Source organism: Lagopus leucura, unplaced genomic scaffold (assembly GCF_019238085.1).
Source record: "Lagopus leucura isolate 7727_CA_CO unplaced genomic scaffold, USGS_WTPT01 Super-Scaffold_100012, whole genome shotgun sequence".
Classification (NCBI taxonomy): domain Eukaryota; kingdom Metazoa; phylum Chordata; class Aves; order Galliformes; family Phasianidae; genus Lagopus; species Lagopus leucura.
In genome coordinates this window covers 26,787-43,448 of record NW_024962267.1, presented here as the reverse complement: position 1 = coordinate 43,448, position 16,662 = coordinate 26,787, and the positions used below count along the sequence as shown (strand labels likewise).

General features: G+C 53.7%; 2 protein-coding genes across 6 annotated transcripts in view; both read right to left on the bottom strand.

The window, feature by feature from the left end:
- LOC122181993 (unconventional myosin-X-like) overlaps positions 1-8,407 on the bottom strand; it is a 67,944-nt gene extending 59,537 nt beyond the window's left edge. For both annotated transcript variants that reach the window (XR_006179657.1, XM_042874953.1), the window contains exons 1-2: positions 8,364-8,407; positions 282-380 (exon numbers count right to left, since the gene is read on the bottom strand). Coding sequence is in view for 1 of the 2 variants with exons in the window: in XM_042874953.1 (XP_042730887.1) it covers positions 282-380; positions 8,364-8,384 (120 nt within the window). In the remaining variant the exon portion in view is untranslated. The remainder of the gene's footprint in view (positions 1-281; positions 381-8,363) is intronic.
- Positions 8,408-12,938: 4,531 nt separating this feature from the next.
- Positions 12,939-16,662, bottom strand: part of SLC4A3 (solute carrier family 4 member 3) — a 30,475-nt gene continuing 26,751 nt past the window's right edge. For all 4 annotated transcript variants that reach the window (XM_042874330.1, XM_042874332.1, XM_042874331.1 and 1 more), the window contains 4 exons: positions 16,030-16,283; positions 15,638-15,807; positions 15,322-15,495; positions 12,939-14,627 (listed from right to left, as the gene is read on the bottom strand). In XM_042874330.1, coding sequence (XP_042730264.1) covers positions 14,550-14,627; positions 15,322-15,495; positions 15,638-15,807; positions 16,030-16,283 — 676 coding nt within the window. In that variant the 3' untranslated portion in view covers positions 12,939-14,549. The remainder of the gene's footprint in view (positions 14,628-15,321; positions 15,496-15,637; positions 15,808-16,029; positions 16,284-16,662) is intronic.

Genomic DNA, 16,662 nt, shown 5'->3' with positions numbered 1-16,662 from the left:
CTCAGAGCCGCAGGGAAGTGGGGCCAGAAAGTGAGGACACTACAGTTAGGGATCAATTAGCCCATCCAATCCAAACCAAAATGAAGATGCTCTCATTTGAGCTTTCACTAGGGGCAAGATAGCCCAGTCAGTTACCAAGAAACTGACCCAAGAGGACAGGGAAAGGAAGCACACAGGACAGCTCTCAGAAGAGCACTGAATAGAGAAAACCACCATGTATGGCCACCAGGTGCTATTCCTGCATAGGCATAGAGTACAGCCTTGTGCAAATTTCCACTTACAGTGCCATAATCGGAGGTGAAGCGCACGTTTCCATCGGCACACAGGCCAACAGTGCATGGCTGCAGCTGGTCCTGCTCCCGCAGCCATACCCTGGCACCCTGCAGAAAAACAGAAATCCTCCCATTAGAAAGAACTGGAGCCGGCAGGATTTGCGCACAGAGCGCCAACAACCAAGGCCAGCCAGAGCAAATATCAGTCTTTAGGAAAAATAGAAATGGAATAGTGGGTTAAACTGTCTAAACATTTTCAAACTTAGAACAACCAGTCATCAAAAGTCATGCTATAATAATAATAATAATAGAAAGTGTAAATAAAGCGTGTTTACAGTTTCATACACCCACACATCACTTAGGTCAAAGTGCTTTCAGAAATCAGCCAACACTAAGCAGACTTTGCAGAGCTATCTGCTTTTCTCTCTTGCAAGAGTTTCCTTGGGTAAGGAACATGATGTGAGTGTTTCTCCTTAAGTGGCTCGGCATCTCGCAGCAGCAGGCCTCTGGCAAAACATGCCTGTGCATGGCTGAGGGTGATTCTCAGCCAGGTGTTTCCAGACAGAATCACAGAATGACCCAGGTTGGAAGGGAGCTCAAGGATCATGAATCTCCAACCCCCTAGACCTCAATACATAAGCTGTGTCACAGAGAAGGATGTGAAAGTGGGCTTATCTGGGATGAGCAAAGGGGTTAAGATGTGAACAGGGATTAGACTTTCCAGTCTCACAGAAGTACAGCCAAGGCAGCAATCCATGGTCTTCTGCTAAGCATCAGTGCCCTGTGGCCACAAGATGCTCTATCACCCTGCAAATGGTCTTAAACTTTATATGTTTTCTTGGGCTAGGTAACAAAAAGGTTGCGCAGACCAAAATTAGTTTAGCTTTTGTTAGAGCTTTCACCAGAATCATGCCACGACAGTGTTGTGCAAGGATGCAGCCAGTCAGCACCTAAAAAAGGCAATAAATGGGTTTACTGAAAGGTCTATCACCTGCAGAGTGGTGCAGATCCTCACTGATCTTCAGATGCAGTGTAACTTGCCCACATCACGCTTCTCCCAAAATAAAAACCAGTTGAATCACAACGGGGAGGGATGGAGCAAACAGATCTCAGCTCTCCTACAGAAGCATTGGGGTGATCAGCCTGCTGGGTCAGTTTGCCCTGCCCTCCCAGCCACAGCCTGTGTCATGCAGAATTAAGCATAACAACCTGTTCTTTGCTTATTGCAAACCAATCTGTCCTGCGTCTTCCCATTGAAATCACAAATTCTGCTTTGCTAGGCATTCCGAAAAAGCCATTGTGCTCAACTGATCACTAATATTAAGGCCTTTTTCATTGATTCACAAACCTATCTTCTTTCTAATTTGTTTTCTATCCCTAAGATATTGATTGTAGAAGCCCTTACATTTTTCTTAAACACGTCAGCACCATTAGATTTTACAGGCTTATTATGTTTGAAGAGATTTGATACGGTATTTCTATATTAGACAGAATGTGGAACAATAGTTCATTGTCCTTTATTTTGGTACCCTGGATTTTCCTTTCTGTAGACAACATACCTATTGGCCAACAACCTCCAGCCCTCCCAATAAAGGAGCTGGTTTTAATGACGTGAAGAAAACTGACTTAATTCAAACTTTGCTGCAGCATTCTGCAGATCTCCCACTGAAATGGGATGCTTGAGGCAGTGCCCAGGGCACGTGGGCAAGACACGGTTGAGTAGAAATCATCCATTTCCCAAACTGTACACAGATTCTGCACCAACGTGTTAACAGCAACAAGTGCTAGTGAGACCTTTTGCACCAGAAGTTCTCAGCTATCATCACAGTGTCAAGAGCAAAGAGTCGACATCAGAAAACTGTTAAGTTGTTCCTGGAGATCCCAGCAGAAAGCAAGATGAAAGAAGGCCTTTTAATGCACCGTACGGCACCATTTACTGTGTGCTTTTGGAGACCCTTCTCCCATGTGCTGCCAAGAGCAGGAGGCAATGTGATGGAACTCCCTGGCACTGCAGCATTTCAGCTGCCCAGAACTTACTACAGTTTACTTCAAGGTTGCAGTTGCTTTCACAACAGCAATTACCTCTGCCCAGTAGGCTTGCACTCATTTATGCTGTTTCCAGACAGAGCTGAGACGTTCAGAATAGGAACCACAGAGTAAATTATCCTAACTTCTGCCCGGCATTGCCCCCATTTCCTGCAATCAGCCCTTTTTTCTAAACATGACATTCCCCTGGGCGCCCTGACTAAATACAGAAGCAGATGGTGACACTGGAGAGGCTGCCCTCACACCAACACCAACCATGCCTTTCATTGATCCACTGAAAGGATTAAATTGAGCAGAAAACTTAAGAACTGCTAGGCAGCAAGGCTGAGCTTCCATGGGAGAGGCCCTCGAGTTCCTTCTATAATGAGAATAGCTCTTCCCTTCCCAATTCCTTTTTAAATGTTTTTTTTTACTTTTTAATAAAAATGAAGCAACAGCAGCTACTGAAAGAACAAAGCACTGAAGTGCCAGAGTTCCTAGGCCACAAGCAAGTCACCTGGACACCAGACCTACCTGCAGATACAATGCTACAAGAGGCCCTGGCAGCACACTGCTTTGGGCAACCACCTCCAATCACCGCACTGAGACTCAAGAGTCAGTGTGGGCACCATTAGATTTTCAACCATATGTGCTGTAGTGTATATACATACCTCTGACCTGAGGATGGTGAACCCATACGCACCCAGGCTTGGAAGTTGCACTGTTCTAAGCCAGCTCTCTTCCTGGCCTCAGTGGGCTTCGTGGTGGTACGCCAGGCAGCAGCAGTGGGGCTTAAGGGCCTGTGCTATCCTGAGAAAGCCAGGCTCGGGTTTCAATAAATGCACTTCTCAACAGATTGATCTGGATGATCATGAATAAGTGATAGGATAGATATGGAAAGACTTAGCTAATGGATAAAAGATTAATGGGGGAGGGGAGTTTGTGACATTCTAGATCCATATGGGAGGGAGCAAAGGAACCCTGGGGTGTTTCTGGTGTCAGCTTGAGATGAAGTCACAGGGCCAGCCCCTAGGTTAGGGCTGACCAGAAGGAGCAGGGCTTGGTGGCTCAGGAGACCATGGGCAATGAGAGATGGGAACAGAGAGATGGCAGCAGTCGGCACAGCACAAGTGGGGAGAGCAAGACCTTTTGCCATGGGCAGGAGATGCACAGAGGAGGAGGGAGCCAGTATACACCCTCCCCAGCTTCATGGCAGATGCTCTCCAGTCCCCACCACGTTCTCACTGACCATCTAAGTGCTCCTAGCTGAGCAAGGGCTGTCCCCGCCCTTCCCTCTTGTTGGACATTGCTCTGGGTGCCATCTCCCTTCTGCCAACTAATACACTAATATACCAACTAATAAAGTAAGGCAGGTTCCATACATCCTACACCTTTTTGCATCTCACAACATCCTTGACTTCAGTAATTCCCTGCCATGTGGAGCTGTACTTCTAGTCCCACATTAGATGGGAAAGCACACTTTAGTCACTCTTATTCATATGAAGCAAAAAATCCCTCCTCTTGGTCAGAGATGGAGGAACAGAGAATTCCAATCCACCTTCTCTGTCTCATCCATTACTTTCTGCTCTTTTGCCACGTCTCCCCCTATTTGTCATGTCACTAATAAAGAATTGTTGAGTGTTTCATACTCTTCACATGAGACACGTTCCTGGTTTTTGCTCGTCCTGAGTGTCCTTGCCATGAACACCACTAAGAACACAAGAGGAGCACCTCTGCATTGGGATGCATTTTCAGCCCTTCTGAAGTAATAGTGAAAGAAGAGAAAAGGGAAACAGCCCTCAAAAGTCAGTAGGCTGGGAAACAGTAAAGCCAGTAAAGTTCATGCTTCACTATTTTCTCTTTCAAAATCTCTGGGGAAAAAGACATGTGCTGGTAGCAGCATCCTATTACTAGCTGGGGATGGCAGCATTGTGAATAACAATGGAGGCACGCACAAGTTTTTAATAAACATTCCTGGAAAGTATCCCCTTTGCATCATACTGAGATGCTGCTGAACTTTCCCATACTGGTGAATGGAAAGGATGTGAGGCATTTTAAAAATCAACAGGTCCGAGCGTTCCCAGAGATCTGTCCCACAAAGTCCCTCACCAGCTGATACTCATTTTTGATAAGCCTGGAAACGCAGAGGAAATTCCAAGAGACCGAAGGGTCAGAGCCTCACTGAGGGCTCTGCAGGGTTATCCCAAGCAACCACATGCTGCTCAGTGCAACAGCCTGTGGGGAAATAAAGAGCTTTTTGCCTTCAGCCATTTGAACTTCAAGGTACTACAGCTTCAATTGTTGTGCAACGCTGGTCAATGTGTAGAAAGATGTCCAGTCAACCAGATTGCTGCATTCTTCAGTTAGTGTACAAGCATAAGGGGCATATAGGGCAATACTAAGTGAAGGAGTTTCTAACAGTTGTCTGCAGTGACAGAGTCAGTACTACTCTGTGTTCTCAGCAAGGACGTAAAACCAAAAGCAGCACCGATAATGCCAACATCTGGTAGAGCAGTGAGTGTCCATGAGGATGAGGCTGTGGATTCCAGGCTTGTTTGGACAAAATGGGATTAACATGCAACCAAACTGAAAGGTCAGATTCAGGAGAAGGAATGCAAGAAACACTTCAAAGAGAGGAATTTCTTCTGGAAATCACAGACCCAACAGGACTGCGAACTGCTGAAGCTCCCAGGACATTTGGTTGCAACCAGAGCTGATGTGTGTCTCAGATGGATAAACAGGAGCAAGGAAGTTTCCTGTTTACTTATGCTTTGAGGTGTGAAAAAGAAGGCTTACAGAGCAAATGTAACCAATCCTTGGTCATTTCTGCTATTCAGAAAGATCCCTTGTAATGCAAAAGAACTGGTGAAAATGCTAACTTCGTTAGGTAGATTAGTCAGAACCAGGGCTGCCCTATCTGGCCCCGACACCCATAGCACAGGGATGAGAGCAACACAGGCCCAGCATGGGCGCAGCCCTCGGCACTCAGCCTGCTGCTCACCTGGGTGGGCAGGGAAGGAGCTCCTGCAGGCTGCTGCTTGGAATGGAACAGCTCTCACCCAGCAAAAAGAAAGCAGGACCCGAAGACGGATGTGGCTGCCAGACACTGCAGAAATGTAACAGGATTTATTTTAAAGCAGGGTTGTGTAACCACTTGGAGAAGCTGCAAAAAGCGGGGGATCCTCCAGAAAGAAGACTTTCCAGAAAGTGTGATTCAGCCAAATCCCAATCACTGACTCAGTACAAAGGTAACAGGACTAACACACAGCCCAGGTCTAGCCCCAGAGCCCTAATTTTCACCTCCTCACCAAAGACCTCAGCCCTTTATCTGCAGGGAGCCTTTCGCCCACTTCTGTAGCTCTGGGATGTGTTGGGAACATGCATCTGGGATGGGGGGATTCTGCATGTAGGACCATCCATACAGCACTGCTTTCCCTGATGGGCTCTTTGTATAGCTCAGCAGAAATACGGTGACCTCCTAGTAAAGTGGATCTCAAGAGCCTGGAATATTCACAGGTCACTGCCCTTGAGCAGCGATACTTCTCTTTGCTGAACCGCTCAGAGCAACTGAACAGAGAGGGGTTGCTCTGTGTCACATTCTCACTGACCTTGAGTATTACATACGTAATGGTCAGCATTTCTCCTCTTCCCAGTCTCTCAAGATCCTCTTTTCTAAGAGATCACCACATTCTTGCTGAGCTACACAGAGGCCATTGGGAAAAAGCGGTGCAACCTGCAGTCCTCAGGGGAGGAGGGAGGATGCTGGGAATCCCCCCCGCACAGCAGCCCCCTGCTGAAGATGACGCCCTATGCACCTCTCCTTTCCAACATGCCATTTTCTGAAGCCAACAGTACTTAACACACGAGCACTCAGCTCACTGTTATCTGGAAAGACAGCACATCGCTCGTGCTCAGTGTCACCAAAGGCAGCCAAACCATTTTCCTCATTGCATATGAGTCTATGGAAGGATCCTCCAGGATGCCTGTGCCCACTCCCCCCACAGGAACCCCACCTTGTGAGGCCCAGACAGATGTGGGGCCACACTGCTGTCCCTCCAGCCAAGGCACAGGCAAGGATGGGATGGGATGGGAGCGGCGTCTCCTCTAGCCCCGGTCATGGCATTCCTGCTCCTTGGGGAATATCAGAGAGCGAGTCACATCCTCTGTGTCACCCACATCCTGCCAGACACCAGGGAAACCACCACTAGCCAACCGCAGCCCTTGCCTCCGGGGCTGCTCCTCCCTGTCTGGCACAGGATGGGCTGCAGTGAGCAGGATACAGCCAGTGGGGCATGGGCATGGGCCCCTGCATGGACACAGCCAGGAGAAGCAGGCTGAGCCCCTCATCAAGCCAATTATCATAGATAAACTTCAAACAAAAAGAATTCCCTTGGTCTCCACCACCAAGGGAGGGAGGAGATAGGGAAGTTGGAAGATCCAGAGCATCCACATCTAACCCAGACCCTGACCGTGTGGCTCAGCGGCTATCTGACTGTACAGATGTGAGTACAGAGATGAGATCCTGTGAGTACAGGATGGGAGCCTGCTAAAGCAAGGCCAGCAGCACACTGGCTTTCAGCTGCTCATTGTGAAGCATGACATGCATCCCTTGGGATGGTCTTGGCTCCTGCTGCAGCAGCAAGAGGTGGAGCAACTCCCTTCTGCTCAGGCATTGCCCTCCCACCAAGAACCCCCAAAGAGAAGGAGGAAGAGCAGCCGGGGTGCAGTGCATGCCAAGCATTCCGGCTGCAGGCAACCATGTTCCCTGCTTCCACCACCCCTCCTGCAAAGCAAAGCTCGAGGCTCTCCCACACGTGCTCGTCGTGGCTCTCCAGCCCCGAGCATCTGGGCCCCCTGCTGTCTTCCATTTCCATCGGACACATTCAGGCACCTCAGTTGCTATTCCTGCTGCAAAAGGCCATGACCGAGGAGTGGGCATAAAGACTCTGGTGAAATGGCCCTTTGGGAAACCTGGCCTCCATCTGATTAGATGCAGGCAGCTCGGGCTGCCAGAGCAGCAGGTTAATCAGTTAATGGCTGCAATGAGCTGGACGCCGCTGAGCCGGCCCGGGGGCAGTCCCCGCCGTGCAGCCCGGGGCATCCGCTCCTTCCCTCCCAGACCTGGGAGAACAGCTGCTCCGATAAGGGCACTGCTTCCTGGGGGATGGGGCGGCCCCAGTCCATTAGCTGCTCCCCTGGGGCTGACCCATTCTCCGTGCACCCAGAGGAAGGTGGGAGGATGCGGGGGGCAGACGCTGGGTTTAACGGCTTGCAAACCAACGGGGGCCGGATGGAGGGTGTCTGACGGTCCCGGACTCAAACACGAGGTTCGGTCGCAGAGCCCAGGATGGTTCCATCACCCCACAGAGCCATGGACAGGGGACCAGCATAGGCTGCGCGCTGCCGCGACCAAAATCAGCACCAGGCTGCACTGGAAACGTGGTGAGGAGAGAGGTAGGGAGGATTCGGGCAGGCCTGGGGCACACACGGCACCGGACATGTGCATTAGGGCAGAAGGCGCGATGCCCCACGCACAGGAGCGCAGCTCGGCGCTGACGGGCACCGGCGCGGCCGCAGAGCAGCCGTAGGACGGTGACCGGGCAGCGGCACGGCGAGGCCGAGGATGGAGGCGGACGCTCCCTCCTCTCTCATCACCTCACGCCTTCCCGATCCCTCAGCGGGCTCTGGCCCCGTGCCACGTGCGGCAGCCGAGCCGTGACACGCATACGCAGGCAGCGGCAGGCTCCGGACCCTTCGGTTGCTCCAGGGGATTAAAGAAGCACGCGAGCGTATCTGGGCAGCCATGACTATCATGCGACAAATCCTCTCCCCGCTCCTGCAAGAAGCCCTCGGCACGAACGGCCGGAACCGCGCATCGCGTGAGCTCCGGCTCTCTCCGCGCAGCCGGCCCTTGGCACAACGGACCCGGGCGGCGCTCGGCGACCAGATCCGACAGCCAGAGAAAAAGTGAAACTTGGGCTCCCTCGATACGGTCAGCGCAGCATCCTTCTCCCCGCCGATCCTGGCCCCGCCATTGCCCTGCCCCTGCCCGCCCGGAGCCCCCACCTGGCGGAGCGAGGCGTCCATCGGCGGCACGGAGCGGTTCTCAGCGCCGCATCGCCGAGCTGGGCTGGACGCGTCCCGCCGGCACCGCTCGCCGGCACCGCGCCTTGCTGCTGGCTCCGCCCCGCAAGCAGCTGGGAGCGGCCCGGCCAGCCCTCCGCCCCCCAACCCCCCTCCGGGCAGCGGGCACGGCGGCGGGGAGCGGAGCTCTGCGGGACTCGACGAAGGGCGTGGAGCCGGAGGGGACAGCGGGTGGGGACACCGCTGCGGGCAGACAAATGTGGTCTGGAACGGGGAGAGTGGTGCGGCTGATGGGAATAGCGCCGTGCAGCCTCTGCCATAGGACAGTCCCGCTCAGGGAGATGCCCACCTGCCCCGTGCCAGCCATTTCCACCACTCCGGTCCACCTTCGCTATCCAAACGTTCTGATTTCCCAACATGTCAATGGCTGTCAGTGTATCTTTCACTTCGATAGCAGATCGCTGTAGAGCCTCCTTGGGCATGACCATAGAATCATAAAATTGAGTTCTGTACCCATGCTGGATTAGCTTAATCAGCACCTCTTTCCCTGTTTTAGGAAAACATGGCACAAGGCTGTACCAGCTGCTCAGCTCCGGCCCTTATCTCCCATCTAATACTTCTATCCGCAAGGCCAATTACCCTGCTGGCTGAGGGGATTACATCAACGCAGTGCTGTCCTTGACAGTCCCCTCTGCAGCAGTGAGTTTGTCATAGGCTGTTCCTTCCCAGCCATCTCCCCACATCCACATAGCCCCCCTGCAGACCCCTGTCTCTGCTAGGTGCTGCTCACCAGGAGGGTTGGATGCACAGCGGTGAGTCAGTGAGTCAGCTTCCTGCTGGCTGGGCAGTTGGCGGGGACACAGCGACAGGAATTCCTCCTGGACACGAAGCACATCCTGCTTCCTTCTGCCACGGGCCTGGCACACGGCTGGCAGCATCACCCCAGTGGCTCCTCAGAGCCGTGTGAGCACCATCCTGCAATGGGCAGTTCCTCCTTCCCATGAACCATCCCTGTCCCCAGCAAGATGAGGATGGTGATGATCAAAGCCACATGAAAGAGCTGCCAGGGAGCTGTGTGGCAGGAATCAGCCCAGGCTCTCTTGGGACAGGATCATGTTCATGCCAGATGTGTCCCTGCTCCAGAGGAATGTGATTAAGGCTGCCTAGAGAGGCTCTCACAGGGCAACATAGAGCAGTGCAGCACCTGCTCCCCCAGAGAGCACAAGCATGCTGTCAGGGGCACCTCCCCTGGCTGCACCCCAGGAGTGTGAGCCGTGCCTCTCCTGCTGCCATGGTGATGCTGGGCAGACCAAGTCTCTAAGCAGCTGTCTTCCTGCAGATAGGGCCCCTGGTCCTATTCCCCCATCCTGCTATTCCTTTGCATGCCCCAGCTGAGGTCCCTGCCCCTGCTCCCATCACACTGATGCATGTTTTTAAGGGGCCAACGTGTGGTTTGCACAGCTGGGCTGGGAGAAATGCAGCCTGGTGGTGAGATCACTGAATGGAGGAGCTGAGCTGCACAGGACAGTAATTACAGTAGGAACACGCAGGGACGAGGCCAGCCAAGCACATCCACCTAATTTCCTCTCCCATTACGCCCGCCCTGCTTTTGTTTGACCCAGACCTCGCTATTAATGGCGCGTGTGCCATGAGCTCACAGGTGGCTCCGTTACAAAGAGCCTCACGGATCCTGCTAGACCACGCGTGTGAGCAGGGCTGTGCTCACACACACAGCATTGCTGTGCAGCTCATGCTTCAGAAAGGTTTCAGCCAGCTGCAGGCATCACTCCAGCCAGGCTGCTCCAGCAGGCACCCGCAGCTCTGCCTTTGTCTCTGGCTGCAGGAAGGCACAAGAGGGAAGACGTCACCCTGCCAGCACCCATGGTCACGGCTGAGGTCTGGGGGATGGCAGCCAGCTCTGTAAGGCCAGGGCAGGTCTGAGCCTGCCATTCCCACGAGGAGGGAGATTTGTGTCCATGTCCTGGTGCCTGTGGCTCAGCCTTTTCTCCTCTCCTCGGAGCCTTTCCCTGGGCTAGTGACTGCCTTATTTCAGTGCAGGAAGGGCAGAAAGGGGCAGAGTGGGGGGCTGGGACTGCAGCAGGAATGTGTGGAGTCCAAGCGAAGTGTGATTCGCTTGTTGTGATTTTTTAATTTATTTTTCTAAAGTTTGAGAGACTGAAAAGCAGACAGCTGGGCTCAGCAAGGACATACAGAGATATGGGGAAAGGGGCAACTTGTCAGTGGCACTGGCTCCCAGGTTTGCCATGGAGCTGATCTTGGCCATTGATGTTCTTCCCAGCAGCGCAGCCACGCGAGCAGTGCCAGCACTATATCCCAGCAGAGATATGCCAGCCCCTCCTGGCTGCAGAGAGCAAAAATAGCTAACTAAGAAGATAGCTTGAGCATGCTTGGACACAGGTGGCAGAGACAGAAAACCAAATAGTTTCTATAAGCACACAATGGTTTAAAATAATACAGCTGATAATTTGGGAAACAGACTTCCTATTTTTAGGATTTCTCCAGACAAGCAAGGCTGACAGCTTGCTTTTGTATAGGCAGCCAAGGCAGGAGAAGTTACAAGTCAGAGTGTAGACATAACTGAGCAACTTGCAAGGAGCAGGACATCTGCCCATCCCAGAGCATCCCAAAGGGCTGGGCTGGGACATCCAGCTGCTCCCCTTGCATGGTATATTGCTGCGGTTTTGGCCCTCAAGATGAGCTCTGATCCCAGCTGCCAGCCCTCCGCCCCCACGGAGGCTCTCTACTCTGCCCTTGAAAGTGAGATTGATGTCTTTGTGGGGCACGTGCAGCAGGGCCAGCACAGCCCCAGATGTGTGTGGCTATGTGGGCTGGCTGGGCTCCTACCTGCAGCACCTGCAGGCCATGAAGGAGAGGTATGACACAAGGGTGGTATTCCCGCTCTGTGATGTGCATGAGGAGCTGCTCCCCCCGACCTCCATTCCAAACCTGGCCACACTCCTCTTTGCCTGCCCACTGCTGCAACTGGGCACTGCTGCTGCAGGGAGGGATGCTCCACGAGCAGGTGTTCAACCCCCACAGTCTGCATGATCTGAGTGGCTCTGCCAATGCAGGGCCTGTGGCGAAGGTCCTGCGGCTGCTTCCTGACATCTTCTACCAGGGCCTGGCCACAGCTGAGCTTGCCCAGCGGTGGGTCCATCTGCACCAGAGCAGGTACATCCTCTACCCACCTCCAGGCTCCGTGCAGCCAAGCAGTAAGATTCCCCAGCCCCCAGACTTTCTCACCCCAATGCAGCTTTGGGGGGCGGGGAGCAGTGCTGGGGCACTGCGGACCCGGCTGCAGGAGAGCTGGGAGGAGCTGCTGGTTTTGCTGCCCAGTGCCAAGTAAGCAGCTGCCCTGCACACCCAGATCTGTAGTGTCACCCAGCGCATCCGTGCCCTGTGCCTGCAGCTGCAGTGCCAGGAGATGGAGCCTGGGGATGCGGGACGTTAGGGGCATGCACCTCCAGCTGCCCTGATGGAAGAGCTGCAGAAGCACCTGGAGCTGGAGGAGTATCACCGCAGCATCCTGGAGGCTGACTGGCTGCTGGAGCTGGAGGTCAGGCCCGTCCTTATCCACAGGATCGATGCAGTAAGTGGTGCGGTCTGGCTCTGTGTGAATGCTCCTGTCCAGACTGTCTGACCATGCTGCATGTGCAGGAGCCAAGAATTCCTTCTGCCTCCTTTTGCAAGTTCAGCAGCACTGCCAGCACCTGGAGAAGATGCTGTTGGGCCGGGAGTTGGCTGTCCCACAGAGGGAGCAGCCCCGGAGTAGGATGACCACAACCCCTGCTCAACCCTCTGCCACCTACCCCATGCCAGCAAGCAAACCCAGCCCCAGGAGCAGCCAGGGGACTACTAATTGCATGAAGCAGGGGGATATCCTGTGCCCCACAGCAGCACCAGCACCTACCCCCAGGTTGGAGCCAGCTCACAGGGACCTGGAAGAGTGCTGGGGCAGGGCTGCGGGCTGTCTGCCCAGATTGGCTCACATCTGGGAAGAAAGAGTGGAGGGAAAGTGTATACAATGATGTTTCCTCTGTACTTAGCTGCTTGGCGCATTTCTGCAGGCTGGGTTAAGAGATGAGCTTGCGTGCTGTTGAACGTGCACGCACAGACATGCGTGTGTATGGCTGCATGCAGGTGCAAGTGCATGTGCCTGGGTTAAATATGGGGCTCCCAACTGCTAGCCCAGCAGGCAGCATGGGGTCCCCAACCCAGCCAGCTCAGCCTCCTGCAGCCACTAACGATGGTGGCAAAACCCTCATCTGATGATGGGACAGTGCTTACTCCCACCAGGTTTGTTCCCTCAGCAGCAGCCGCTGTGAGCAAGCAGCAGTTTTGGGTCAGGGAATTTTAATCAATTTAACATACCCCCAGTTAACAAACTTTTAGTTACTGATTCAGGTGGTAGATGAGGAAAAGACTTCTCTGCTTCCTGCTCTCCAGCCCCGCTACTCCTTCACTGAGTGCCCACCCATCCCACCAGCTCTGCCCACCGTATCTCCCCCATTCATCCAGCAGGCAGAGAGCCAGACATGGTTCCTGTGAAGTTTATTGGTGTAGCTGTTTCCACTACAGTCAGAGGAGTCACAATGCACAGCGACAACAGCCTCCTACACTACACAGGGAGGACAGGATGCACACGGCCACAGACACACAGACACCCTGCGTGGGCGCGGCGGTGGGGCTGGAGCCTGCTGCTGGAGGAGCTTTGCTCTCTGTGGGTGTTTGTGCAGCCTCCCGGGGAGGTGTGGGAGCCACCTTCTCCCACAGGAGCCGGGCTGATAAACGGGAACCAGGGCAGTGGCTTGTCCCAAATCTGATGGCTGATCAATGTTGGAACACACATCCCAGCTTCCTCCACAAGGCCACTCTGACTCCTACCATCAGGGCACTACATCAGAGCTGCCCATGTGCCAGAGCTGCTAGCTGAGGCTGCCTGTTCTGAATGGAGGCTGCTGGTCCAGGAGATCCTAGGACACATCCTTGCCAGGCCCAAGGAGGCCAGGGCTAAGTGCTGGGCACACTGAATGCTGCTTCTTTCCAGCTGAAATGGACATGAAGGGTCACTCCAGCATGGGAGCTGAAATAGGCCAAGGGGTTCTGTGACTTCAACGTAGGGCTGCGAGGAGCCAGAACCAGTGATCACCGCACAGGGAAAGAGAGAGGACCACAGGACTATTTCATGCTCCAGCACTGTATCTCTTACAGAGTTCCTAAATGTGGTTTGTGCTCAAGGATAGGGAGATGGAGATTGGGACCTCTTGTAACCTTTGTTGTTTGTTGGGCATGCACCCAAGGCTTCAAGGTACCTGTTTATCTCTTCTCAAAAGGAAAACAGCACTGGGAGGAGTATTGGAAAAACTATGAGAAGACAAATAGCCTCCTGAATGCTGGGCAAGGGTGGAAATGCTGGGCAAGCCTGGAGGACAGGACCTGCAGAGCACTCCTCATCTGCAAGATGCCAGGATACAGCAGTGCCTGTCCCAGTAGTGCAGTGGAAGCTGTGCCAAGCACGGAAGAGCACTGGTATCTCCTCACCCCTGTGCTGGAGCACACACTAAGAGCTCAGTTGGCATTGCTTCCCCGGGAGCTCCAGACTCAGGCGCAGAGGACAGCAATTTGGTTGCAAGAACAGAGAGAGCAGGAGCAAGGCATCTGTTAGCTGAGCATAGAGGTTGGTGTCCTCACCCAGCCTGTGCGGAGTCCACTGTCTGTGCACAGACAGCCTGTTCCTGTGACTGCCCAAAGTGCATCATGGCATGACACCCAAACTTCGTGGAAATGGAGTGGGACACAGTGGTACCAGCTGGCATGGCTCCCCTTCACCACCCAGAGACTGAACACAGGCTGCCTCCAGCAGCGACAGGGCAGACCCCTGACCCACAGGCGCTCTGGACCCACACAGCTTTGGGATGTGAGAGGCACCTCTCAGCCCCTCAGGTCTGAAAGGAGAGAGAGACGAGCAGCCTCTGCTGAGTGAGTGATGGGACAGCAGGAGCAGGGGCTGCCTCCTGCAGAGCTATGGAACAGCCATTCATTGGTCCAGGCAAGATTGCTCGACTTGTGGCAAGTCTCCTACTAGTCCACGAGGGGACAAGCAGGTGTGAGCAGCCTATCCCAAGTGCAGGGAGGGCAGGCTGCAGTTCACACAGGCATGTGCAGCTCATTGTACTCGTCCCGGCCATCCTCATCAAAGTTCGGCTCTGCATCCTCCGAGTCCAACTGGGAGAGACAGAGAGCAGGTTTTGAAGGCCACAGCAGCCCAGTGTGCCAATGTGCACTGAGCTATGCAATGTAGCTGCACCAGTTCCAGCAATAGCGAAGCTCTTGTTCCCTCCCTCCCAACAGGCCCCTTTTTTCTGCCCCTCCTGCCCACTGGTGCTTCCCCAACCCAAAACATTCTTATTCTGACAGTGCACGAGCACTGGGCATTGGTTCAGCACAGCAGCTCCTCCCCTGCCAGTAGCACCCAGAGGGACACCATGCTTCTGGCTGCAGCTCCAGAGTGCTCTTCAACAAGAGCTCAGGAGGCATCACCTGAGGAGCTGCCAGCATCCTGAAACTGTGATTAAGTGCTCCTCTGCCAAATAGATGGTGTGCTGCCCTTGCTGCTGCCTCCAGAAACAGGGTGTCTCCTTGATGAAATAGCCACAAATGAGAGGAAGGATAGAAAAGCAAGCCTTTTTTCCATGTCTCTGTACACAGAGATTCTCTGTTTCCTTCTGGCTGCCCACCCATCCCACATTATGTTTTCAGGGCTACAAACTCAGAGGAAGCCACCCATCCCAGACCACCAGATACAGAAGGGAAAGGCAAAGCTTTGGCGGCCACAGATCTCCAAGCCTTTTGGTCTGCCCAATCTCCTCAACCTCACGACACTGTTTTGAGCTAGACTTAAGGACAGCTGTCTGCTTACGGCTTTGAGCTCCCTGTCGTGGAAGAAGCGTGGCAGCACAAAGCGTCGCAATGGCACTGTCATGATCAGGACAAAGGGAAAGGCTAGAGATGCCACCGTAGACTTCACCACCCAGAGCAGCACAATGCAGGCCAGTTGAATGCAGGTGAAGAGATTCATCCTCCACGTCTTTACCTAGGGAAGTAAATCCAGTCTAAGGACACATCCTCCCTCCTGGATCACCAAGAGGTCATCAAAGCTAACATCACCAAGAAAGCACCATCCTCCCTTGCCTGCCTCTTCCTCCTCCACTCTCCTGCAGCTTGCCTTCACTCACCTTAACAACATAGATGTGGTCGGGGTGGTGCTTGGATGGCATGAAAATCAGGAGCAGTCGTTCGTAGAGCTGGATGCCCGTGAGAGATGTAACCCCCATGTAGAGGAAGATGCCAAAGAGCACAGCCAGTGGGATCTGCCGTAGCATGTTCCCCATCACAATAGACAGGCCTGCAGAGACAGAGCTCAGAGCACAGCTCATCCCATGCCAACCACTCTGCCCCCAGCTCCCCAAGAGTTCAAGAGGGGTCTGGCTGGAGAAAAACCAATGTTGGGGGAGCTGCTGTGAGGGTAGGTGGGGGCAGTCCCTGCAAGTAGGGTAGGGTCACAGGCATGATGAGATCTGAGTGGGCAGCCCTGACCCTCCCCCACTTCACCCAAACAAAGGCTCACCAACAAGGGCAGCAATAAGCACTCCTGTCACACGCTGCTCCTTCACCTCCTCGATCTTGGGCTTCTCTCCTGGTGCGATGGCCTTGCTCATGACCGTCAGGGCATTGACATGGGTGACAGAGCGCACTGTTGCTGCGGTCAGCCAGGGCAGTCCAAAGAGTGCACAGAGCCCCCCCATAGTGCCAATGAGCAGCAGGTCCAGGTGGAAGCCAGAGCCTTTCAACAGCTTCCTCTCCTTCTTGCTCACAATCAGCCTGAGGAAAAAGAGCCTGCGTCAGTCAGCCACAACTGCATCACAGGAAGCATCAGTGCCCAGGGACAGCAATGCAGCTGGGGACAACGTTCACTCCCTGAACAGGGCATACATGGGGACAACAAGGAGACGGACAGGCACAGGAAGGGCAGAAGCCAACCTTAAATTAGAGATTTCCTTCTTGATCTGCTTAAAGCAGATCACCACCACATCGTATCTGTATGGGAACTACTGAGTCACGGCCTGAACCTCTGATTGATCAGAGGCGAGCCATGAGTCAGCCAGAGGAGCACAGGTGAAGGCAATTCACCTGTGCTGCCAGAAGGGGTGGAGCCTGGCTCCACCTCTCCTAGACCTATTTAAGAGCTGGCTACCAGGGG